Here is a 25,967-nt window from a genome sequence, read left to right on the forward strand (position 1 = left end):
TCACACAATAAAGAGATGCCAAGAAATAAATTTCAAAACCAGTGTTTGTGTAAATTATTTTATTTTCTCACAGACCAACAGCAGAAATGTTCCAAAAACCTGTAAGAGACAAATCAAAAACATTTATATTAAAAGTTTGACTTGAAAAGGGCAGTTAGTCATAAGTACAAAGATTTTTCTCCCCCGAAATTTATTTAAATGGGACTAATTCCAAACAAGCCTTAAAAGCTTATTCAAACCTCTTTAAATTTGCACAATTTCAGAACTTCCCTACTATGTGGTTAACCAGTAAAATTATGAACATGACTACCATACGAGTAATGCCTAAAGACTGTTTTATAGTTGAATAAATACAATAAACAGCTTACATACAGCACATAGTACACAGTATGCAAATTAACAACGAACAAAGAACTACAACTCTACTACAATAATTTTACTAGATTAATTATAGCACAACAGATTACGTAATATCACTTTTACTACAATCTAATAATAACCTGAATCGCACACATATTTCCAATATGGTCTGCAAGAACAAACCGAATGCAAATGAAAGTAAATGTCAGACTTCTGAGATCAGATGCTCACCTAATGGTCTTAGTTCATCCTCCTGACGAGTCTGTTGATCTGGTCCTCCCTGTTTCCTGCATCACCACCCTCAACAAAGTGGGTGGTCTTCTTGTTCATGCCACCACGAGGGGAGGACAGTTTGAATGGCCAGAGGAAGTTGTTTGCACACTTGAAGTTCTTTCCAACAGTGTAGATCTCATGGATGAGATCCTCAACGCAGATGATTCCGCACCGACCTGGAGAGATACAAATCATTTTGATTAATAACATTACTACTACTATAATACCTAGTGTTCAATCAGGGAGTGCACTGGCTTGTCCTTACCAAGGGATTTCTCGATAAGGGAGTTGTCTGTCAGTGGAATGCGCTGCTTCCTGATCTTGCCATATCCACGCTTGTAGATGAGCTCACGCACAGATTTAAGGTTGGGGTACCTGAAAACAAAAGAAATATGGAATTTTAGCAAGCAGAGAAAGTACATGCAAGTGACAACACATCACATTTCACATTAGACATGCAGTTCATGGAGTCCCAAAAATGAAATGTCTTCCTCCCAAATGATTCTTCCATTGAACACAACAGTGGAAAAATTGAGGTAATGGACACCCTTCTCCATATAATTAAAGTAAATGGAGAATCACAAGTGACAAAGCACCAAATGCTGCACTTTATTAGAACACAAAATGCATTTACCCTATGATACCTTTGATGTGTCACTTTCAATCTGATGTTAATATAATAATCTGGTAATATATATATAGTGGGCATGGAAAGTATTCAGACCCCCTTAAATTTTTCACTCTTTGTTATATTGCAGCCATTTGCTAAAATCATTTAAGTTATTTTTTTTCCTCATTAATGTACACACAGCACCCCATATTGACAGAAAAACACAATTGTTGACATTTTAGCAGATTTATTAAAAAAGAAAAACACATGGTCACATGTCACATATAACATGGTCCTAAGTATTCATACCCTTTGTTGTGACACTCATATATTTAACTCAGGTACTGTCCATTTCTTCTGATCATCCTTGAGATGGTTCTACATCTTCATTTGAGTCCAGCTGTGTTTGATTATACTGATTGCACTTGATTAGGAAAGCCACACACCTGTCTATATAAGACCTTACAGCTCACAGTGCAGGTCAGAGCAAATGAGAATCATGAGGTCAAAGGAACTGCCTGAAGAGCTCAGAGACAGAATTGTGGCAAGGCACAGATCTGGCCAAGGTTACAAAAAAATTTCTGCTGCACTTAAGGTTCCTAAGAGCACAGTGGTCTCCATAATCCTTAAATGGAAGACGTTTGGGATGACCAGAACCCTTCCTAGAGCTGGCCGTCTAGCCAAACTGAGCTATCAGGGGAGAAGAGCCTTGGTGAGAGAGGTAAAGAAGAACCCAAAGATCACTGTGGCTGAGCTCCAGAGATGCAGTCGGGAGATGGGAGAAAATTGTATAAAGTCAACCATCACTGCAGCCCTCCACAGGGATATCCTGGACGAAACCCTTCTCCAGAGTGCTCAGGACCTCAGACTGGGCCGAAGGTTCACCTTCCAACAAGACAATGACCCTAAGCACACAGCTAAAATAATGGAGTGGCTTCACAACAACTCTGTGACTGTTCTTGAATGGCCCAGCCAGAGCCCTGACTTATACCCAATGGAGCGTCTCTGGAGAGACCTGAAAATGGCTGTCCACCAACGTTTACCATCCAACCTTTCAGAACTGGAAAGGATCCGCAAGGAGGAATGGCAGAGGATCCCCAAATCCAGGTGTGAAAAACTTGTTGCATCTTTCCCAAAAAGACTCATGTCTGTATTAGATCAAAAGGGTGCTTCTACTAAATACTGAGCAAAGGGTCTGAATACTTAGGACCATGTGATATTTCAGTTTTTCTTTTTTTAATAAATCTGCAAAAATGTCAACAATTGTGTTTTTCTGTCAACATGGGGTGCTGTGTGTACATTGAGGAAAAAAAATGAACAAATGATTTTAGCAAATGGCTGCAATATAACAAAGAGTGAAAAATTTAAGGGCAACTGAATACTCTCCGTACCCACTGTGTGTGTGTATATAAAGCAGCCAATATTTGAGCAAAGTTTACACTACACCCCTAAATTAAGGGCTAGCCAAGTTTATGCTTTTGAAAAGTAATGCTAACAAAGGCTGCATTTATTTGATCTTTGATTCATAATACAGTAAAACCGCACAAATTTATTTATAAAATACATGTTATTTAAAATTATTTTATTTCAGTGATGGCAAATTACTCAAGTCTTGAGTATCACATGACCCTTCAGAAATCAGTTTTATTACACTGATTTGGTGTTCAAGAAACATTTATCAATGTTGAAAACTGCACAACATTTGTGAAAACTGTCAATTTATACATTATCAACCTTAAACATATTTACGTACCCCCAGGCAATGTAGGGCTCTGCAATTCGGAGCATGTTGATGGAGGCCTTGTTCAGTTTCACAAAGACACCGTTGAAGATCTGGCGGAGACGGAGCAGCTGAAGCACCTTGCGGACTTTGGGGCTGACACCATTGATACTGAGGACAAACAAGGCACTTCATCAACAACTTTCAAAAGAGAGTTTTATTAAGATTAATACTTGGTGGTGGTTTCAGAGGATTTGGCTTATTTTCAAGAGGAATCACCACGGTCGATAAGACGGGGAAAAAAGAGCAACATCATTAACCACAATTGGTGACATTTGTCTGAAAAACAGCATCTGAAGATGGAAATGTACCCTCTGATCCTGACAACAAAAGCCAGTTTGGGCTCAGCTGGGACGTAGTAGTTGCCTGCCTTGCGAGCCATCCTGCTCATGCGGATTTCACGCCTGTACATCTGTCTATATTCCTTGTGGTAAGCTTCAGCTCTCTTGAAGATGAGCTTCCTGGTGACTTTGTGGGCCTATGGACGTGAAAAGCGATGCATGCTCAATTTTGGCAGTATGCTGATACCTTTCAACATTTTGACCTCTCTTTCGAAACGAGAAGTCAAGCTGGTAAAGTCTGAACCACTAACCTTCTTGTCGGCTGCTGCCTTCTTCTGACGGACAGCCTTGATGGCAGCAAACCGCTGTCGCCTCTTCAAGAGGCTTTCAGGGACTGTGGGAACCTTCTTCTTTCTGATGAGAAACCAGAAAGTTGCACATTTGTCATTTTCTTGGTATCCACATTAGGCCTGCAAACCAGGCTATGACAACTGTCACAAAAAAGCACACTATGTATAAACTAACTTACACAGCCCAGATATATATTATAAACCGTATATAACAATATCTTAATACTACTAGGCTACTTTTATTAACAAGACCAGAACTAGTGTGCAGCATAGTATAATGTCTTTGCCTGAAGTTATCAGTCAGCTAATGACAGTAAGTAAATGTTGGCTCGAACAAGAGTATTTCCCAACCTAATACCACATGTTGGTATTTACATACACAAATACTTAGTCGGACATGTTTTATTGTTATTATATCAGTTGCTTTTTGACACGTTGATGAGACGATTCAGCCCAAGACTACACGACATTCACATCAAATTTATTGATTCATCATTCCCTGCTGCTCCCAATTTTCCCATCATAATGCTTCAATATACACATATTGCTCACTTAGGCTCCTTACAATACCATATGAGCAATATTACAAGCGATGGAAAGGGATTTAAATAGCACGGTCTCTAACTTACGTTTCGCCCGCCATTATCCCCACAGTAAAAGAGGCTTCTACGCATGCGCGGTAGCGTCTTATAAGTGGGGTCCTTCATACTTCCGCTTATGTATTAGGTCTCCAGGTCTATTGCCTGCATTTTAAGAATAAAATAATAATAATTATTGTACTTTTACGAGACTTTCTGCTTGCGCTGAAATTGTATTTTTAGAATTCATTATGTTGAGATGTAGATAGGCTGGAAACTGTGCATTAGATATGACGCAGACGCTATGACTGCTTTGCATAGCAGGCGGACACAAACGCATGGAAAGTTATGAAGTCAAATGAGTTCGATCATATTTAAAGAGCTGCGAGACACAAAATACACTGTAATGGGTGGAATTCATCCGTCGTGAGGGGATCCAGATTTTATTCAAGCCTCGACAGGGTGTTTCTTTGAGCACATCTGCGGTTTGATTTCTTTCTCTGCTGTTGGGACTGAACGTCGTTGTAATTTGTTTAGTTTGGCGAGTGGAAACAGAGGCACGCGTACATTATGAATATTGTAACTGAAGTGTTCGTGGTCACTTTTAAAATAATATGGTCGTTCGTACTGGCCGGTGCTAAATGGTTTATTCCCACACGAGAAAAGAGTGTGGAGGGTCAAGTGTGTGTTATTACTGGCGCTGGAAGCGGTCTCGGGCGACTCTTTGCGCAGGAGTTTGCCCGGAGACGAGCGACCCTTGTGCTGTGGGACATCAACCGAGAGAGCAACGAGGAGACCGCGGAGACTGTGCGTCAAATCTACCGAGAAATCAAGCCCTCCGCTGGTGAGTTCAATAGTTAACAAACATTTCCCACTAGTTTTAGTCACAAGTGTATTATTATTATTATTATTATTATTATTATTATTATTATTATTATTACTTGTAATGTACAAGAAACTTATTATGTTGCAATACATTTGTTAAAGTACTTGTCTTTGTTAACCTTTGTTAATAAAATACATTCTGTTCATTGTTAGTTAGCTATACAACTTTTTATTTCAGTAATGTATCAATAAATGTTGAAATTAATCTTATGAAAGATTAATCGGTGCTTTAGAATAATTTTTTTTTTTCTTTGAACTAATGCAGTTAATAACAAACGAAACTTTGTTGGAAAGTGTTAAGTGTATACTTTCTTCTTTTTCCTTAACCCATTTAATCCCATTTTTTCCCCAGGAAAGTAAAGTAAACACGTGTGTACTCCCTAGTTAACCAAAGCAGAAAGTTAGTTTTATTAATGATAACTGATAGGAATTTACAGGTATTTCCTAATAGTAAGTTAACATTATTATTATTATTATTATTATTATTATTATTATTATTATTTTTTTTTTTTTATTTTTTTTTTTTTTTTTTTTTTTTTTTTTTTAAGAATTTAATGGTTTTATTTATAGTTGACAACTGTTAACTGCATCAACAACCCTTTCAGACCCTTCAAAATCAAAATGTAACTGGGATTAAACAGGATAAGACAGATTTAAACTGGTAAAAATGTGCAATACTCTTAAGTAATCCTTTTTCTTTTTACAGGGTCTTCAGATAGTGTTGAAGAGTTGCCTCCGTTCCAGCCGAAAGTTTACACGTATGTTTGCGACGTCAGTAAACGTGAGAGTGTGTATTCGACCGCAGAGAAGGTGCGCAAAGAGGTGGGCAACATCGACCTGTTGATCAATAATGCTGGAGTTGTGTCCGGACGTCATCTTCTCGAGTGCCCTGATGAGCTTATCGAGAGGACTTTGATGGTCAACTGCCATGCTCACTTCTGGGTCAGTATCTGGCTTAAACCGGCACCTTTAATGTCTTCTCTTTTCACATCTTGTGTTCATCTTCTGATTCCGTAAACGTTTATATTCACAGACTGCAAAGGCTTTCCTTCCCAAGATGCTTGAGCTGAATCACGGACACATTGTAACTGTAGCTAGCTCATTGGGTTTGTTCACCACTGCTGGTGTGGAGGTAAGAAATTCTCACTTTTTTCTTCTATCTAGTGCAGTGTACCACAGTATGTTACAAAGGCACCTTTCTCCTTTTTATTGTAGGACTACTGTGCAAGCAAGTTTGGAGCCATTGGCTTCCATGAGTCTTTGAGCCATGAATTGAAAGCAGCTGATAAGGATGGAATAAAGATGACGCTGGTCTGTCCTTTTTTAGTTGACACTGGCATGTTCAGTGGCTGCAAAATTAGGTTTGTGGTTTTAACTGCATATCCTTAATTTAATTCTGATGACATGTTCTAATTTTGATTAATTGTTCTCTTACAATCTTTTATTTCTTTTAAAAAAAGGAAAGAAATGGCACCATTGTTTCCACCGCTAAAGCCAGAGTACTGTGTCAAACAGGCCATGAGAGCCATACTAACAGACCAACCAATGATCTGCACGCCACGAGTCATGTACATGGTCACCTTCATGAAAACGTAAGTGAATGTCATAACTTGAATGTTCTTGTTTTATTTAATCTATTTATAATGGTCTTCAATCTCTCATATTTTGCAGTGTTTTGCCATTTGATGCCATTGTGTGCATGTACAGATTTATCGGAGCTGATAAATGCATGTACCCCTTTCTGGCTCAACGCAAGGAGTCCACGAACAACAATGAATCTAAGACTTGAATCTAACGGTTCTGACTGAGCAACGCTGCTAAATTGTTAGTTCCTCTGGAACGCTGAAAGCTGTACATTGAATTTTTTTTTCAGATTACATTTTAATGTCATCTTTGAGGCTGCAATAATTTCAAATGTAGAACACTATGTAGCAATTAGCTTTTATTATGAAATGCTGTGTTAAAGTAAGGTTGCTTAAGGCCTGACACCTATTTATGTATTCACATTTTATTTGTCCAGTGTTGTTGCTTTCCTCTCAACATTCCAAGACTTTGTCACTTTAGAGGCTTTATTCTCCTAATAACACTATGAAATGCACTGAAAGTATTGAAAGTGTTTCCCCTTTGTGGTTTGTGTTGATGATTTGGGATAACACCAATGATTAAAGCAAAAGATTAGCAGAAATTGCCACGTGCTTTTTGTTGAATAAACAGCCTTTAAACTAATCATGTACAGTTTCCTTTTTCCATAATGCTAAGTGATGGAAAAGGTGATTTGGAGTCATGGCAGCTTTCCAAATCTATGCTTAAAATCAATAATTTTCTCCACTTTTCTAAAGGTAGATCCAATTTCTTTATGCATTGAACTGCAAGAAACATTCTAAAACATTTAACAACTACTAAATGGCTATAACCTGTGATAATATACCATGTTAATAAATGATCTTTGAGGTCATTTGAAAGCACAAAGCCGAGGGGGCACCAATGAGCACATATACTGCCACTTCACTTTAGCAGGGTTGTGATAAAGGGTGGCACGGTCACCCTGAAATATGATTTCCCACTGGTTCCCCCAACATCATTGGGCTTGAGGGCTGTCAATCTGACGATGCCTGTATGCCACTGGATCAATGTACTGCCTGATTGTTGCATGCGAAGTTCGCATTAGGAGTGCTCAACAATGCCATTAGATCAATAGGTTCTGTCAGTGCTTTGGCAAGGTGAGGCTTTTTTTGCCATGCAATAAAGCTAAGTTCAAAGGCCAATTTAAAATACTGATACAGTAAAAAGTGCACAATCATTATATTCTTTAGGCAGTATTTGTGGCAGTGGATCATGCTTTTATATGAAGTTTGGGGTAATAAAGTGTTTTATAGGTTTAAAATAATAATACAATAACTGACACTTTAAATCAACGTTTCAAACAACAACAAAACAATTGAACAAAAAACCAATAAAGGCAAAAAGTAGCCACTGATAATATCTAAACATGAATCCAAATCCAAATGTCTTAAAAATTTATTTTTGTGTGATGACAATTTATAAGCCACTAGGGATTGTTACATAGGGCAATGCAGGCCTCTAGTGGCTACACAAGGGTATTACAGATAATAAATGAATATTTATCAGTCAATCTACAGATAATGTGTTCAGATTCTCTATGACAACCAATTTGAATGTGATAAGAAAATAAATATATATACATCTGCAAATATATGTGATAAGAAAAGAAATGTATATATATATCTGCATATATATATATATATATATATATATTATATATATATATATATATATATAGGGATAATCGCATATGGCGTCAAAATAGCCCTGATTATGTATATTATACATTTACTTTCAACTATATAAATTAATAGTCAGGTGTGGATATGAGATGTGTATAAAATACATGTGAAAATATTATGTAACTGAACAGGCATGAAAAGTTTTAACAATGATTGGGCTTGTTTTTAATTTTCAGGGCAGAAAATAAAGCAGAAAAAACATTGCTGAAATAAGAGAATTAAATGAATAAATGCTGATGTAAATGTATATCGGTTGATTACAATATTTGATTACAATGATGTTTATTCATTGCCCCTAATAGTCCTATCAGCTACACTTTAAAATGAATGTATTGCATGAACTGTATGAAGTAGAGGATGTGATTTTATGTAAAGCCTGATATGCAGTCTTTCCCTGCCCACTCACTTACGGAAATACCAGTGACTGTAGGAGAGAAATATCAGGCATATTTATCAGTGGAGTGATAAAATAAGGGAATCACATTCAAATGCCATAAAAAAGATTATAAATGCTTGTTCCTGGCCAGAGGGAAAAAGGGATTCCTCTCAATAGTCAAATCAGGAATGGGCTCCCAGTCGAGTTCAGCCTTTAGTCCATACCTTTGCAGTATATATGTTTAACAAGTGTTGAAATCATCAAAATGACAACTATGTATTCTTACTTCAGGCAGATTATTAAGAAAGCTGCCAGTGTTACTCATGGCACAGCCTTACAAAAAGCTGACAGTTCATACACTGACAGCTCAGAGAATAAAAGGCAACAAGTGACGCCTGTCTGTGGATTAGATAACTCCACTTTCAGCCTAAATACCAGCAAACAATAAAGAGCCCCTTGTTCAAACTCAAAAAAGTATGCAGCATATTCCTCATTAGAGATGACAGCATAAAAGAAAGAATGGTTGATGTGTAGCAGCCCATTGTATGGTGTTTGTGATGTGCTTTCACTGGAATCTGTAGTATCACTTATTAATTATCCACTGACAGTTATTTTGCTTCACCAAGAATTGCTTCGAGAAAGACTGTAGTTTACATTTGACAAGTTATATATCTGAACCTCTATCGATTATACATTATATAGCTCTTTATATACAGTGGGTTATTTTAAGAAACAACTTTCTTAGTTTCAGCTATGTTTTGTAATCATCAAATTACTAAACTTTAACGTTTCTGCTAATTTTTATATTTGCAGTATTTACAGATTGTTTTATCAAAAGGAAAAACTAAATTTCAGTTTATCTCAGAGTCATTGCATCACTGCCCTGTTATCTCAGTAATGTTGCTTTTGGAACTCAATTACAATGAGCCAAGAAAAGCCGGCAGCTTCGCTGCATGGGGCTCCCCCGAATCTAGACACTCTAACGTGTTTAGCCTTGGAAAATGAACACGCATGAGAGATTACTGATACACAGTCAATCCCATTCCCTTTACCAGGAAATGACACCCACTCCCACGCCATGCTCATTTGGATGATACCATTACATTGCCTTAACGGGGATGTCACAGACACATTTCAAAAGAAGATATCCCATGAGGAAGATCCTAATGCATTCATACTCCTGTGGATTTCCGTCTGACGGAGGAGAAAATTCCGACGATTGTGTTATTCATCAGTCAGAGGACTTTGCAATCACATCTGTACAAACATTCCAGACTACTTTTTTTTTATAATATGGCTCACTGCTATTAGTTCTGAATAGATGATTCACTGAGAAAACATACATCTAGACAGTTAAACATGCTGCAAAAATAGTAAGAATCATTCTTGATGACTGGTTTACCCCTGCTGATCACATTGTAACTACTGTTACAACTTCTTGTAGCTTTATTCTTAACAATTTAATAATAATTATAAAATAATACGAAAATAATTATCTGGAGTAATATTTAGTATTTTAAATTACTCAGGCTCTATTTTACTGGCCTTCATTTCTAATTCAAAGCATATAATACACAAAAATACATAGTAAAATGCGCTACAATTATACTATTACATTTAATGGCTTAACCTTAATACTGTTAACACATTAAATGTTCTGATACCATTTTTTACAAATAGTATTATTGTTCTAACAGAACTTGACCTAATATCAGGACTGACACTACCATTCAAGTGTTTTATTTATTTATAATTTCTTTTTTTTTTTTTTAGAAATTAATACTTTCATTCAGCAATGATCCATTAAATTGGTCAAAGGTGACTTCCATAGTTACTTTCTATTCATCAGAAAATTGTGGACATATCACGGTTATCCCAAAAATATTAATTAGTACAACTGTTCTCAACATTAATAATTAGAAATGTTGCCTGAACACCAAATCAGCATATTAGAATGATTTCTAAAGGATCATGTGACACTGAAGACTGGAATAATCGCTGGAATAAATGTATATATTTATAAAATAAAAGTATTTTTGATCAAACGAATGCAGCCTTCCATAAAAAAATTCCAAGCCTATAGACTTTTAAACAGTAGTGTACTAGTCTGCTGCTATGCCTGCAACAAACACTAATGTGAACGTCTCCGTTTACATTACTGTGCTTCCCTCTAGTGGACAGATCAGCATTCAATCACAAACTAGCATTAATCGTGCTGTGTGTAATTGACATAACTGACTTACATAAAACACACTGTGTTTGTATACCATCAGAGTCCCACAGTGTTGAGGAGAACTTCAGAACTCAAACAATATTTGAAGCCACACAATACACATTTATAAAGTAGTCTAATTGAAATACATGACAGCATTTCAAAATATATTACTTTAATAAGAATGTTTCTTTTAAATAAAGTTAAATAAAGTTTTAACAAAACAATGAAGACAAACTTTACTTTTTCTAATGCTAACGGCATGGAAAAGTCATCTTTTTAAAAGAACCTTTCCCAGCACAGTAATATAAATCATGAAATCAAACAGACAATTTTAATATTACTAGATAGAGCTTTACATAAAAGATAAAGTGATTATGCGTAAAGTTATCTCTCGTTTTAACTACACAAAATGGGGGTCTATATATAAAACCAGTGCTTGAATCCTAATCCATAAACCATTTGTGTAATTCCAAATACCCTTTAAGATCATATGATCAACACCCTGCATTAAATCTGTACATATCCGTAAATATGACATTTATCAGAATAGTCCTATACACCACACCCAGCTACAATATTCAACTTAAAATGGCTTATGTTTTAAAAGAAACTATGGTTTTAAACTATACAGCTAAAATATTACATAAAATACATGTGAAAAATGTGCCCTGTTTGAATTTCACAGTGCATAACCAAGCAAGGATAGACATCTGTCTCTAATCCATTACAGTAGCTGGTTTTCTGATTTGCACTGACTTTCATTTTATTCCAAACCCACACTGAAGTTATTATTGCACAACCGGTGCAAACCCTCAGAGGCTTATGAAAGAGAACAATACAACGTAAATCAAACATAAAAAAAAAGCTCCACATCTTGCTTTCATCAGAATATACTTGCCGGGTGGGTTACATTCCTGCAGTTTTTAAGCACTTTTTCCAGTCAGCAGAAGTGTACACTTAATCCATACATAAATCACCACTCCAGGGTCTGCTGGTTCAGTCTTAACCCAAAGACTGCATCATAAAGTACTTGATGTACTTGGAAAAGTCTGTTTATATATCAAAATAGTGAGGATACTAGCATGTATCATCTGAAAAACAAAACAAAAGACAAAAACATGATTTTAGCATGCAGAGAGAGCCAAGCAAACAAAGTGATTTGAACTTTGATCAGGCACTAAAATAACTCGCATCAAAAGACGTTTTATAGAAGATAACGGGATACACTCACCATGATACCACCACTTGGTTTTCTTTGGATTCTTATTACATGTCTTTACATAAAAAGAGTTATCTGGAGGACGTCGCTGAAAAGCAAACAGTTCATTAGACGTATAAATGACCGTAATAAATTAATTTCATTAACCTTCCCAAATCTGGTTAATTAAAAGGATCAATGTACCTTTTCTTTGCAGCTTGAAAGCATGCTAATAATGCTTAAACAAACAGATTGCACAGACAGCGCTGGTGACCAGTCCTCCGTTAAAATAGATAAACAGATGTGACCGTTGCTATAGACGTGCGGGTGGACGGGTATATTTTCTCCAGTGAACATTACCTAGAAACAATATATATTAGCAACAAGCATTCAGCTTTTTCACGTAGACAAAAAAAAAAAACAATTTGAAAAGATTCAGAGTTTACCTGAGGTGAATCGAAAGGATATCGACTACTGAATTTGAAGAGGAGCTGAAACTTCTCTCCTTCATAGAGAGTACCTGGAGCACCTTCCATATCTATTAACCACCTGGACAAACACAAAGTTGTGTATATGAGAATACACTCACTGATTCCATGCTTGTTAACCCATTCAGTACAGAAACTTAAAAAGTTTAAAGTTAGTCTAACCAGAAATGAAAATGTTTCTTCACTCACCCTCATGCCGTTCCAAACCCATGAGACTATCGTTCATCTTCAAAACACTATTGAAGCTATTGTAATGAAACCTGGGCAATTTCTGTCCATTCGGCCAAGTCTTTAATGATTTTAAAGGGTTATAAAAACATGTGACGCAAATATGTTTAAGCATTTGTTTACTACTTTTTAAGTGTTATATGTATGTGTCAATCAATATTTATATGTCAATTATAAATGCGTTCATGTCTCGTCAAAAGACTTGGATCAAACTGTTGATACTGATAACATTTACAATCTAGTAAAAGTTTTGGTTACATGGACAGAAATCTTTCAGATTTCATTAAAAAATCTGATTTTTGTTTCTCCATTTGTGATTCAAAGACGGATTAAAGTCTCATAAGTTTGCAATGACATAAGGGAGAGTAAATGAAACTTAAGTAGTACTTTAGTACTCAGAAGTGGAGGAAGAAGGGCGGAGTTCAAGATGATAACATTTTTGGAGAAGTCAACATACTTCATACTTCTGTCATTTTCACTGGAAGATCCAGTTGACATACTGATTAAACATGATGAGGTCAAAAAAAATAAATAAAAAAAAAATAAAAGTGAATTGTTCACAAATAAATCTATTACATTAATTTAGACAATACATGCATTTCCATGGCATGCCAACTTTAAGGAAAGGTTAAAGCCAGGTTGTCGAAATATGATCCAGCTTCAGCTCCTTGACTGCTCGATCTTGAAACTTCTCAGAACTTACTCAGTGATTGTGTTCTGCACACTTCTCTCATTGAGTGTCATTCCAGGAGGTGGATCACTCTGCAATGCCAACAATTCCTTTTGTAATCGCTTCTGAAAGGTGAAAATAACTTGATTTAAGGGATGCCTCAAAGTAAAAACAGGACAGCCCTCATTACATCAATCTTAACCACTAATTTATCATTTTAATACAAAGTGTATCATTTTAAACACTTCCACTAAATTAAATCCTATTGTCCGAAAAGTACTGAAAAACACAACTAGCAAACAGACTGCTAACAGCGAGCTAGTCAAACAAACGAGTTGCATTGCTATAGAAGCTAGCGATTAAACACCATTATTTACAGCTTCAGAAGAACGCTGTTACATAATTCCCGTTTCACATCTCTTTATAAGTACTGTCTTCTACCTCCAGCAAAGTGTTTGCTGGGTTGTCAGACTGACTGAACGTTAGCTTACAAAGTAAACAAATGTGCGTACAAATAAAAAAAACTGCTGACTGCCCTGGGTTCAGATTAGCACTGGCAATAACACTGCACGAAACCCAGTACGTGTCACAGCTATGTGTGAAAAATGATTTATACTGGTATCTGAAAATAGTTGCTTGTGTATGTAGAGAGATACTCACCTGCATAGACGCCATGATGGAAAGCCCCGGTAGAGAGGCGATTGGCCGAATGACGTCTGATCTGTTTTTTTCTTCTTCACGGAACCGCAATGCAACAACATTAACAGTTTACAACGTTTAGGGGGAGGTACTACAGGTGACCATCCTAACACCCACTTATACTAGCCGAAATACTCTAAAACGTAAGAAAATACAAAACAATTGTATTGTAACGTTATGTGTTAATTAACCAAATTAGGCATCATTTAAATAGGGAGACTGCGCTTGTTGCCACACTATTTTCTCCAGTAAATATTTCTTAGGGTTGTTTTATTTTATATGAGTCAATTTCCCTTTAGGTGGTTACCTTTAATCAATTCATTTTCTCCGTTAGAGCAGAAAAAAGTTCATTGATATTTTGCGACAACGTGCCCCGCTATATGGGATAAATAAACTGTCACAGGGCCCTGCGCCAAGTAACACAGCTAAATGTGAACAGTAGAAAGACGAAATATACAAAGTAGTGGTTAATAATAAATTATATATTTAAAACATTAAATGTTTTAATGTCATATTTTATAAATTTAAATGTCTTAATATATATATTAAAGACATTACATTTGGATATTTTCCTAAAATTTTATGATTCATCATTTATACCTGCAGGATATTGTTTTAATATCATAGTAAACCTAGCTAAAATTATCACTAGGTGTCATTAACTTTCAAAAAAGCAAAAAGATGCCAAGAAATATTCAATTTAAACTGTTAAAGGAGACTTCTTTTTAGGATTTTGTGCCTAATAAGTGAAGTCACTGTTTGGTTTAAAGTGATAGTTCACCCAAAATTTTACATTTTGTCATCATTTACTGCCTACCAAACCAAAAATTTGCTGGCCCCCACTGACTTGCAAAGTATGGAAAAACATTGAGAAAAAAAAGGAAAAAACATAAAATAAAATCAACACACACAAGTCTTTTTCGTTACCCACATTTTTCAAAATGTCTTCTTTTGTGTTCCATAAAAGAAATAAATTCATACAGATTTGGAACAACTTGTGAGTAAAGGATGACAGAATTTTCATTTTGGGTGAACTATCCCAGGGTTATGTGCACATATGTAATTAACAAAGCAGAAAGAAATGAACAAAATGTTTTCAAGAACAGCTGATTTTATTCATTAAACAACTGATGAATGACTTCTGCGGACAATTACAAGGCTTTTGTCTGATGAATCCACATGCAGAAAAAGTATAACAAATCTATTTCAACTGAATTATTAAATTGTTAACACAAACAGATACTTTATAAAATTACATATCTGTCAGGTTGACTTTAGTCATTAAAATATTTAATATGATAGCATCACTTCATGCATCTTTATTATGCAAAACATAAATTATCAAGTTAATACTGGGTCAAAGCTTAAAAATAATAAAAAGTGAAATCAAATAACTTAGATATCCACTAATTAAAAAAAAAAAAAAAAAAAAAAAAAAACAGGGGAAAATGACAGGTTATTATAACAAATGACGAATTCAGCACACCAGACCTCTGTTTGCAAACCTAAATGTATTAAAGCAATAAAATAAACCAATAATATTTTGCTTTTCATATTTATTCTGCATCCAGACGTGTATATGAGTGTTTCTTTTTTATGTTTAACAATCTAAGAAGTTTGCAGCCATCAGAAGCTCCAGCGCTATCTCTGGGGCAATAGGAAATTCTGGGATTTCTGTTGAACTATTAGTATAGCGGACTTTATATGTAAAGTACATGCACACTTTAGAAAGAACGTGAGATGGGATCTCTCGAAAGTTGACCTCATTTGTTTCATTCTCAGCAAACTGGCCTGAAAAACAGACAAAGCTATGTTAAATGGTTTATTAAGATAAACACAAAAAAAGAAAAATCACACACTTACAATATTTAAAACATCAAATTTAAAGAAATACAGAGAATGTGGAATAACTACTGTTGGGTAAAAGTCAGTAAGCATGCTACAGTAGAAGGAAAATAATAATAAAATACTAAATAAACAATGCAGCACTTATTACATAAAATCTAAGAAAATAGTGATAGATGTAATGTCAATTAACGTAATCCACTGTTATTAATTTCTTTTTTAACAAGTACTCACCAGGACCACTAAGCATAGCTTTGATTGTTCCAGACGTCAGAGCATGTTCTCTCTTCACGATAAACTCATGGCCATCAGAGGAGATCAGTTTCACATACATGGCATCTGGCCCTTCACAGCCACCATAGGTTTTTTCTTCTCCATCTAAAATGTATTAATTTGATCATATGCTCAAGCCACCATCATAATATCATTCGGAGGGGGGGGGGGTGACAGTATTTATATCCTTTAATCTAAGAAATGTATTTTAAAAGTACCACATGGTTTATTCTCCCAATAACACAAACTCTCTAGGTCCAGGATAAGTAATTTGCTTACAAAAACGTAAAATATCTTACCCATTTTTACCACCTTCCCTTGTCAGTCTCTGAAATATTAAAGAGAAAAACAGGTTTAAATTAACAGAAATTAACCCCACAAAAACAGAATGCAACGTTAGTAACAGCATATACAGATGTTCATGAAAATGCTTGCCAAGAACCAAATATCTATGTAATCTACTTCATATTGAAAATAACGGTTATTTATATTGACATTTGGCCTTAAAAATAAAACAGCTCCACTAGTCCTGTGAAAGTCTGGACCATGCATGCGCTACAATAAATCAAAGGCAGTGAGTTAACTTGTCAGTTAGCTCAAGCACATCGTACAAATCGTGTTTTCCCATAAATATTCCAGTAGACATCATTCGCACGAATCAAGATTAAATAGTCAGAATTAAATACACGATATAATGTCTCACCTCACTAAGATCGAGCTGGTCAGGGAATTTTTTTAGTTTTCTCTTCGATAAGCTTCTGGCAGCTGCTTCCTCTGTTGTCACTGCCGACAACAGGAAACATCGATGCACTTCCTTTATAGATATTACAAAATAAGAGTCGTCGCCAATATGTGTTAAAAATTAATAACACATAAGAATCGCGGTTTTTCGGTTGAAGTATCTTTCAGGTGTAATGTGTAAGATATATACTTCTTCACACCTGTGAGGTTTTTGAGTAGCCCATCTTTAGATGGACTGCTGTGTGCTCACAAACCAAATTGCTTCCGGTGTTTGGTGTCTTGCTGTTCCTGTCTGAGGAAGTGGGAAAAACTCCACATGAAAAAATGTATCAGCTTGGGATTTTGCGGGGGTTTCGGCGTCTGTCAAAAAACCAGCAGCAGATCATCAGAAACCTTCAAGTTGCTGTTCGTCCGACATTACACAACAATGGGAATATTTGCCAAACACAGGCTCTACTCTTAAGAAGGCAGGAAAATTTGCTGATTGAGAACCGAAGGTCATTTCTGAAAGTCCATGCAAAAAAGGTACCTAGTAGAAGACTACCAAATATGCAATCTGATATTACCCTTTCTGTACATTGTACAATTGTTTATGTAGTCTGTGTCCATACCGAGACGACTGACTGGCCAAAAAAATCAGGTTATTATTTATGTTGTCATCACTTGAATGAGCAGAGAATAGCTTAGTCCAAAAAGATCCGCAGGGTCCAAAAACATAAAATACGTTTAGTATTTTTGTTTTATTAATTTATTTTACCAGTTTTTATAAAATATAAAAAAAAAAAAAAAAGAAAATGAAATAGGCCCGTCCTGTATAAACACATTATAAAGAAAATGCAAAAACAAATAAAATATAAATGTAAGAAGAGTTAAATCCACATGTACATCCACATAATCTATTTAGGTGCCATTTTAAAAATCTTGCATAAGTGTTCAAAAAGCTTTAAATTTGCAGCTTTTAAAAATGTACTTTATGATTCAAAATACAAGTGCATTCATTTCATTACTTTTTTTTTTATATTTAAAATCTGAAAAAAAAAAAAATCAGCTACACTTTCAAAACAAGTGTTTTTTTTTTTTGTTTTTTTTTCCCAGAAGTGCTACTCTTAATAGATTTGAATGTTTGTAGGTCCTGCCATATTGTGCTGTTAGATGGTATAAACCCTTACCAGTCCAGCATGAAGATGGAGAATTGATCTACACAGGCAACCTGGGAAAAGCTGTCCTTGGTAAATTACCTGGCATATAAAACATAACAGCATTTATACTTGTAAAACACCTCTAAAATAATCTAATGGGTTAAATTTGCTCTTGTGTTGTAGGTGTGAAGTTTTTCTCCTACTCCAGCAGCATGTTTAGTCTCTGTGTGATGCCATATGTCCTCATGAAAACAGGCATTGGTGTGTAAAGCTTGTTGGTGCTGGTGGTGTTGTTTTGTGTTATTGTCTTTTTTTTCATTTTTTTTTCTTGTTTTCTTCTACTTTTGATCACCAAAGGCTATGTAGTACGACTGTACCACAACAAGGAGACAGACATGTACACGGCCATCACTTACAGCGTTCTTCTAGTGGAGAAACGGACTGTGTTTCATCAGAGCGATGTAGTTATCCCCGCTGTCAGTCGGATGTTCACCAGCTTTTATGCCAAGAAGCACTCGATGCTGGTTAACCCAATGCTTTTTCCTCTGCCCCACGACTACAACCATCTCATGGGTTACGACCGGCCCTTCTCTTTTGACACCGATGACTTGAACAAGCCAGATTAAAGTTATCTTGTCCAAGCTAAATCTGTCCAGTGTTAGTGGATGACCAAAATGTCTTGCCATCATCATGAACTACTGTAATGTATTAAATATTGGCAGGCTGGCATGTCATCCAGTATAGTTGTGATGCAACAAAAGTGTAAATAAATGAAAATTCATATTTACCATCTGATCTCCCTCTCTAAATTCCTTGCTTGTTTCGTTATTTTATTTTATGGTCTGACTTCTATTTTCTAGTAGTTCCTTATTCTCACATCCTGTGCTATTTATAGGGGAAAATCCAGTGACCTCTCTATCTACAGGGGAAGTTTCACAGTAATGCAGTGGATTACTCTGACACTTTATAATAACTTCGGACAAGTACTTATTAGTTATTTCAGACAGAGAGATATTTATCTGCTAGTTTTATTCACAAAAAAGAACAATTATGATGTTTTTGTATGCTTCAGTTTTTATTTTTTATATCGTAGGATTGCCTTGTATGCCCTCTGTCTTTTCAGAGAGAAGGTTATTATGCTCCTCAGAGCAAGTTAGCGCTTGGTACAGCTATGAAGGTGAGTTGAATAACATATTTGTTAATTTGCTGTTATACAACACTAATCGCTGAATTATTCAGTTTGATCTATTCAAAGCCTGTGTTAGTATTTGACATTTCAACTTAGAGACTCTGTGGTTCAAATCATTTTCAGCAAAAGAAAGATGTTTCCACAGATGTTTACATAGGGAAACAAGACTATTACTTATAACTAATTTTACAAATAATCAGTCATTTAGATTATCACAAAGGCTGTCTTCTTGGAATACAGAGGCCCTGAATGGAAATGGTGATGCAAAAAAATATGAGATAGGTGGGAAATTTATTTAATTGCTTTTGCATTCTCACAGAAGCATTGAAATGCAGTTTTTCCTCCCACCTTCGTATTTCCAGCATAAATGTTTTGAGAGCGAATGGCAAGTTTCTCAGGGAAATGCAAAAGGTTTGGGAGAGAATGTAATAACATTGAAATATTATTTCCTTCCCATCTCATTTTGCCCCATTACCATGTCCTTTAAGGATTTTACCTCTAAGCTACACATGTGTACTAAGTTCTGCACAGTGATTGTTAGAAGGCATTTTTACTCTTTCCATGATTCTCTTCGCTCTCTCTTTAATCAGGGCCATTGTATTACTTGTCAGTGACTGGTTCCCAATGCTTTCAAGAAGTGGCCTGGCATGTTGTTACTTATACAGTAATCCCAAGTAAGTTGATGGAATTTGAAAAGGCCTACTCCTGAATCATTAAATTAAGTAATACATATACATTATTAGGGTTCCCACTCTTTTTCAGTGAAGATTTTTCTAGGACATTTTTAATTTAATTTTGGTGAGAATAAAAGATGAGGATCACACCCTAAAGTAACATATTCCTCTCTCCAGAAGTCTTTAAATCGTACAGTATATGTCTATGATTTAACTATAAAAAAAGTTTTAAATTATACATTACAATAAATTAATATGTATTTTTATTTATATAAAAATAAATTAAAAGTTTATTATTAATGGTAATAGTGATATTATAGAAAATAATATATTCATATGTGTCATCCAAATATAATTGGACAAATATATGTTTTGCTTCATTTAAATAAAAAAGTCAAGTAAAAGTTACATTTTGTTTTATGAGTTTCCATGAGTTTTCCAGGACTGGAAAATATATCATCAGTTTTCCAGATTTTCCACGTGGGAAGTGCATACAATGCATATAGCCCGATCTATGCTTAATGCAACTTAATAATGTTATGAATAATGAATAATGTTTGAGCTTGCTATATTTAAAACTGTATAATGCAATTTTTTCTGTTTATATTGCCTTTCTAACTTTGCAACTTTTGTAATTCAGTGTTCACAGTTGCTCGAGCAGGATATCATGCTCGTGTTTACGTCAAAGGTCAGCTCCGGTTTGAGTACACACAGCCATATGTTCCATGTGAGGATGTCAAAATCTGTTACATCATCAAAGGAGGTACTACATGAATATGTTTATTGCACTCTGTCTTTTGTTGAAGTGATGTGGTTGTGGATATGATAGAGTGCTTCCTCGTTTCAGAAACACTGCATGACACCTGTCTATTTAATTTGAAAAGAAAAGGATTCTTGGGTCCTCAGGTGAGATTTCAAGACTAATGCTGTACCCATTTTCGTACCTGTAACTTTACTAGTATACAGTCATAATGTAATGGTCACGTTCTTGATTTCCAGTAAACAAACAAAAAAAATTAATATGTAAATGCAGTGTTGCTTTGGACACAAGCACATGACAAATGAAACTGTAGTTCTTTGGAAGCTATGGAACAAGTGCTGTTTTGTTTTCCTTTGCAGGGGGTATATGAGGTTTACTTGGATGTGAACATTGTTGATGATGCTGAAAGACATCTGACATTACGAGTTAACGTCACTGTGCAAGTAAAAAGTACTGGTAGCAGGAATGCAATTTTTCGACAGTTGGGAGGGCTGTAGGAAAAGAAAATCCCAGCAAACAGAAGAAAAACTTCCTGTTCAGAAGTTTAGGGTCATAGTGAGATTTTGTGTGTGTGGTATGGTAGAGAGGTTATATTTTCTATGCAATTTCTTTAATATTATCAAGTGATTGTCACAGTCTGGACTGTTGTGGAGAGTTATAATATGGTTTTATTTGTGAAAGTGTAAATAAATTACATTTAAATGCAAATATCCTCTGAATTTACTGTAAGATTTTATTTTGTGGCCAAACTTCTGTTTACCGGCACTTCTTTGTTCACATACTTCCAGGTTCTTAAAGGGGAAAAAACATGGTTCAATCCAAAAGAGAAGTTTTGCAATAATGCAATGCATTGTGTCCTGTTGTTATTAGTTTGTGATTTGTTCATATTCCAGCTTTCAGGTAGAAAAACCATTAAAAGACGGAGAAGTTTTGCCACTCTTTCATTAAACAAGAACAGCAATGATGCTTCTGTACCTTTCAGCTTTCCTTTGCTATATTGTGGCAGCGTCTTCTATGTCCTCGGCAGAGAAACGTTTGGTTTGTTCCTCAGAAAGTGTTAGCATTTGGTACAGCTACAATGGTAAGATCAGTTTGTTTTTTTTAGCACATTACATATTCAGTTTAATCAGCTACCTCGGAACCTCAGGTGCCAGCAACGGATAAGTGATTAAAAACTCAATGGATGTATAGATTTTGCACAGAACAGTTCTTTCTTAACCGAGACTCTTGCTAATTAAATTTACGTACTAGGCCTAATTACTGTTCATTTTTACAAATGATGATCATAAATCACATCTTGTGGGCTTTGAATCTCTTTTCATGATTCTGTTTGATGTCTTTGTTATGCATTTAAAAAAGCCAATGTTCTCTTCAATCAGGGCCGTTATATTACCTGTCAGTGTCCTTATCCCCCTGCTCTCTAGGAATGTCAGTGTACAATATAACTTGCACAGTAATTCCAAGTAAGTTTATGAAAGATGTATGCTCTATATTGATTATATTAGGCATATTATATAGCATATACTTCATGGACCTGCCCATAGGAATCAAGCTTCACTATTCACTACCTGTAGAATATTTATAATAATAATTACATCTAATAATAAAAAAATAATTATTTTAGAAGAATAATAATTATTATTATCATCAATATCATTTATTATTTCTATTAATTCAGTTTGTAATTATTGTTTATTTGACTTTTGTAATTCAGTGTTCACAGTCAGTCGTATGGGATTTCGTACTCTTATTTACTACAAAGATCAGCTGTGGTTGGATCAAGTGCAGCCGGATGTTCCTTGTGAAGATTTGAAAATATGTGACATCATCAAAGGAGGTAGTGCACATCAGACTGTTTTACGACATTAAAACAGTGGTTCAGCTGTGTATTAATGCATCTCACTGACACCACATTCATGTTTTAGAAACACTTCATGATACAGTTCCAATTTATGTGAGAAAATATTATGGACCGAAGGTGAGTGATCGACAGTAATGACTTGTATTTTCCATTATAAATTAATATTACTAACCTATAGCAAATCTGACAGGTAAAATATATAGAAAACTTCTGTCCCAACACTCTCTTCATATATAAGTTTTATAGTTAAGTTTTATTACTAACGCTTTCCCCATTTAAAAAATAAAAATGTGTTATATTTTGATGACTGAGTTGACACTAAAATCTGATTTTATTTTGTTTTAACTTCAAGGAAAATATCAGTATATGAATTTGTCATTTGTAGTGTATATATATATATATATATATATATACACACACACACAGTGGCTTGTGAAAGTTTGGGAACCCCTTGCAGAATCAGTGAAGATGTGAATAATTTTAACAAAATAAGAGAGATCGTACAAAATGCATGTTATTTTTTATTTAGTACTGTCCTGAGTAAGATATTTTACATAAAAGATGTTTACATATAGTCCACAAGACAACAAATAGCTGAAATGATTAAAATAACCCCATTCAAAAGTTTGGGAACCCTTGGTTCTTAATACTGTGTGTGGTTACCTGGATGATCCACGACTGTTGTTGTGTTTACCTTGTACCTTGTTTGTTACCTTCAGTTTTCCAGCATCTTTTGCATAGTTGAACCCTTTCCAGCAGTGATTGATGATTTTGAGATCCATCTTTTTACACTGAGGACAAGTGAGGGACTCAAGCACAACTATTAAAAAGGGTTCAAACAATCACTGATGCTCCTGAAGGAAACACGATGCATTAAGAGCCAAGGGATGAAAACTTTTGAACAAGATGAAGATGTCCAATTTTTTCTTATTTTGTTGAAATATCATAACTGTTATTTATTTATACACATACTGTTCAGAACAAACAAGGGACTCATGAACAACCATCACAAAATGTTTCCAAGCTTTCGCATTCCACTGTGTGTGTGTGTGTGTGTGTGTGTGTGTGTGTGTGTGTGTGTGTGTGTGTGTGTGTGTATGTGTACTGTATTTCACAGTAGTGTGAAAAAGTGTTGGTCCCCTTTCCTGATTTTTTTTTTTTTTTTTTTTTTGCATGTCACACTTTAATGTTTCAGATCATCAAACAAATTGAAATATTAGTCAAAGATAATACAAGTAAACACAACATGCAGTTTTTAAATGAAGTTTTTTATTATTAAGGGAAAACAAAATCTGAAACTACATGGCCCTGTGTTAAAACTGTGGTTTATCAAACCTGAGTTCAATTTCTTTAGCCAGACCCAGGCCTGATTACTGCCACACCTGCTCACAATCAAGAAATCTCTTAAATAGGACCTGCCTGACAAAGTGAGGTCGACCAAAAGATCCTCAAAAGCTAGACATCATGCCGAGAGCCAAAGAAATTCAGAAACAAATGAGAAAGAAAGTAATTGAGATCTGTCAGTCTGGAAAAGTTATAAAGCCATTTCTAGAGCTTTGGGACTCCAGCGAACCACAGCGAGAGCCATTATTCACAAATGGAGAAAACATGGAACAGTGGAGAACCTTCCCAGGAGTGGCCGGCCGACCAAAATTACCCCAAGAGCACAGTGACAACTCATCCAAGAGGTCACAAAAGACCCCACAACAACATCCAAAGAACTGCATGCCTCACTTGCCTCAGTTAAGGTCAGTGTTCATGACTCCACCATAAGAAAGAGACTGGGCAAAAATGGTCTGCATGGGAGAGTTCCAAAACAAAAAACCGCTGCTGAGCAAAAAGAACATAAAGGCTCGTCTCAGTTTTGCCAGAAAACATCTTAATGATCCCCAAGACTTTTGGGAAAATACTCTGTGGACTGACGAGACAAAAGTTGAACTTTTTGAAATGTGTGTGTCCCATTACGTCTGGTGTAAAAGTAACTCTGCATTTCAGAAAAACAACATCACACCAACAGTAAAATATGGTGGTGGTAATATGATGGTCTGGGGCTGTTTTGCTGCTTCAGGACCTGGAAGACTTGCTGTGATAAATGAAAACATGAATTCTGCTGTTTATGAAAAAAACCTGAAGGATAATGTCCTGCCATCTGTTCGTGACCTCAAGCTGAAGCGAACTTGGGTTCTGCGGCAGGACAAGGATCCAAAACACACCAGCAAGTCCACCTCTGAATGGCTGAAGAAAAACAAAAGGAAGACTTTGGAGTGGCATAGTCAAAGTCCTGACCTGAATCCTATTGAGATGCTGTGGCATGACCTTAAAAAGGTGGTTCATGCTCAAAAACCCTCCAGTGTGGCTGAATTACAACAGTTCTGCATAGATGAGTGGACCGAAATTCCTCCACAGCGCTGTAACAGATTCATTGCAAGTTATCGCAAACGCTTGATTGCAGTTGTTGCTGCTCAGGGTGGCCCAACCAGTTATTAGGTTTAGGGGGCAAACACTTTTTCACACAGGGCCATGTATTTTTGGATTTTGTTTTCCCTTAATAAAAACCTTCATTTAAAAACTGCATATTGTGTTCACTTGTTATCTTTTACTAATATTTAAATTTGTTTGATCCGAAACATTAAAGTGTGACAAACATGCAAAAAAATAAGAAATCAGGAAGGAGGCCAACAATTTTTCACAACACTGTGTGTGTGTGTGTGTGTGTGTGTGTGTGTGTATATATACACATACAGTGTCATGTATATAAACACATGTATACAGTGCAGTATTGCTTAGAGTACAAGAACAAGACAAATTAAAAAGAGATCCTTTGGAAGCTGTGAAAATTATTTATTTTTGCTTGCAGGGAGAATATCAGCTTTATGTGGATGTTAACATTGTGGATGATGCTGAAAGAATGCTGACCTTACATTTCAACATCACTATGCAAATTAAAAGTGCTGATCGCAAGAATACATTTTTTCAACATTTGGGAGGGCCATAGGACCCTATTCATAAAATCCCTATATATAAACTCCTATTCTTAATTTTTAAGACAGAAAAGGCAAGATACAGTACAAAAGGTTTTTTTTTTTTTTTTTTGGAAAGAAATGTTTAACAAGGTTGCATTAAGACATGTATAAATGTATAACGTACAGTATTTGCATTAAAACATGTATAATGTTTCTATTTCATGTA

At 35.5% G+C, this 25,967-nt stretch overlaps 4 protein-coding genes, 1 non-coding gene and 1 pseudogene across 6 annotated transcripts; 2 read left to right on the plus strand and 4 right to left on the minus strand.

The window, feature by feature from the left end:
* Positions 1-44: 44 nt before the first annotated feature.
* Positions 45-4,385, minus strand: LOC109105946 (60S ribosomal protein L7-like). Its single transcript, XM_019119246.2, has 7 exons — positions 4,284-4,385; positions 3,616-3,718; positions 3,335-3,501; positions 2,997-3,134; positions 899-1,008; positions 592-809; positions 45-99 (listed from the first exon to the last, which is right to left on the minus strand). Exons 1-6 carry the CDS (start codon positions 4,295-4,297, stop codon positions 601-603), a joined length of 741 nt encoding a protein of 246 aa, XP_018974791.1. The 5' UTR covers positions 4,298-4,385; the 3' UTR covers positions 45-99; positions 592-600.
* On the minus strand, positions 3,200-3,289 carry LOC122136409. The gene has a single exon (XR_006154109.1). It is a non-coding gene; the product is annotated as a small nucleolar SNORD12/SNORD106 (small nucleolar RNA).
* Positions 4,386-4,485: 100 nt separating the features above from the next.
* On the plus strand, positions 4,486-7,343 carry rdh10b (retinol dehydrogenase 10b). Its single transcript, XM_042718387.1, has 6 exons — positions 4,486-5,076; positions 5,824-6,059; positions 6,151-6,249; positions 6,333-6,478; positions 6,578-6,709; positions 6,789-7,343. The coding sequence occupies exons 1-6, from the start codon at positions 4,803-4,805 to the stop codon at positions 6,904-6,906; spliced, it is 1,005 nt and encodes a 334-aa protein (XP_042574321.1). The 5' UTR covers positions 4,486-4,802; the 3' UTR covers positions 6,907-7,343.
* A 3,783-nt stretch (positions 7,344-11,126) lies between these two features.
* LOC109105955 (ubiquitin-conjugating enzyme E2 W) lies at positions 11,127-14,393 on the minus strand. Of its 2 annotated transcripts, none has more exons than XM_019119258.2 (6): positions 14,258-14,393; positions 13,631-13,722; positions 12,658-12,760; positions 12,416-12,571; positions 12,245-12,320; positions 11,127-12,104 (listed from the first exon to the last, which is right to left on the minus strand). In XM_019119258.2, the coding sequence occupies exons 1-6, from the start codon at positions 14,270-14,272 to the stop codon at positions 12,091-12,093; spliced, it is 456 nt and encodes a 151-aa protein (XP_018974803.1). In that variant the 5' UTR covers positions 14,273-14,393; the 3' UTR covers positions 11,127-12,090. The 2 variants fall into 2 exon arrangements, with proteins under 2 accessions (XP_018974803.1, XP_042574323.1); XM_042718389.1 differs by lacking the exon at positions 14,258-14,393 and adding an exon at positions 13,975-13,997.
* A 996-nt stretch (positions 14,394-15,389) lies between these two features.
* Positions 15,390-17,246, minus strand: LOC109077631 (elongin-C). Its single transcript, XM_042718390.1, has 4 exons — positions 17,118-17,246; positions 16,714-16,742; positions 16,376-16,519; positions 15,390-16,087 (listed from the first exon to the last, which is right to left on the minus strand). Exons 2-4 carry the CDS (start codon positions 16,715-16,717, stop codon positions 15,897-15,899), a joined length of 339 nt encoding a protein of 112 aa, XP_042574324.1. The 5' UTR covers positions 16,718-16,742; positions 17,118-17,246; the 3' UTR covers positions 15,390-15,896.
* A 68-nt stretch (positions 17,247-17,314) lies between these two features.
* On the plus strand, positions 17,315-19,082 carry LOC109077630 (annotated as a pseudogene).
* The last annotated feature ends 6,885 nt before the right edge of the window (positions 19,083-25,967 follow it).

The sequence above is a fragment of the Cyprinus carpio genome, chromosome B2, assembly GCF_018340385.1.
Source record: "Cyprinus carpio isolate SPL01 chromosome B2, ASM1834038v1, whole genome shotgun sequence".
NCBI lineage: Eukaryota > Metazoa > Chordata > Actinopteri > Cypriniformes > Cyprinidae > Cyprinus > Cyprinus carpio.

Excerpts from the sequence above, each read along its gene's own strand:
- LOC109105946 (XM_019119246.2), bottom strand. Across the intron at positions 3,502-3,615 it reads AGGCAGCAGCCGACAAGAAG|GCCCACAAAGTCACCAGGAA; the intron begins GTTAGTGGTTCA and ends TCACGTCCATAG. Across the intron at positions 810-898 it reads CCTTATCGAGAAATCCCTTG|GTCGGTGCGGAATCATCTGC; the intron begins GTAAGGACAAGC and ends GTATCTCTCCAG.
- rdh10b (XM_042718387.1), top strand. The coding sequence starts at position 4,803 with ATGAATATTGTAACTGAAGTGTTCGTGGTCACTTTTAAAATAATATGG. Across the intron at positions 6,060-6,150 it reads ACTGCCATGCTCACTTCTGG|ACTGCAAAGGCTTTCCTTCC; the intron begins GTCAGTATCTGG and ends TTATATTCACAG. Across the intron at positions 6,479-6,577 it reads TTCAGTGGCTGCAAAATTAG|GAAAGAAATGGCACCATTGT; the intron begins GTTTGTGGTTTT and ends TTTTAAAAAAAG.
- LOC109105955 (XM_019119258.2), bottom strand. Across the intron at positions 12,761-13,630 it reads GTGCAGAACACAATCACTGA|GTGGTTAATAGATATGGAAG; the intron begins GTAAGTTCTGAG and ends GTGTTTGTCCAG. Across the intron at positions 12,321-12,415 it reads TTTCAAGCTGCAAAGAAAAG|CGACGTCCTCCAGATAACTC; the intron begins GTACATTGATCC and ends TTTGCTTTTCAG.
- LOC109077631 (XM_042718390.1), bottom strand. Across the intron at positions 16,088-16,375 it reads AGCTATGCTTAGTGGTCCTG|GCCAGTTTGCTGAGAATGAA; the intron begins GTGAGTACTTGT and ends TCTGTTTTTCAG.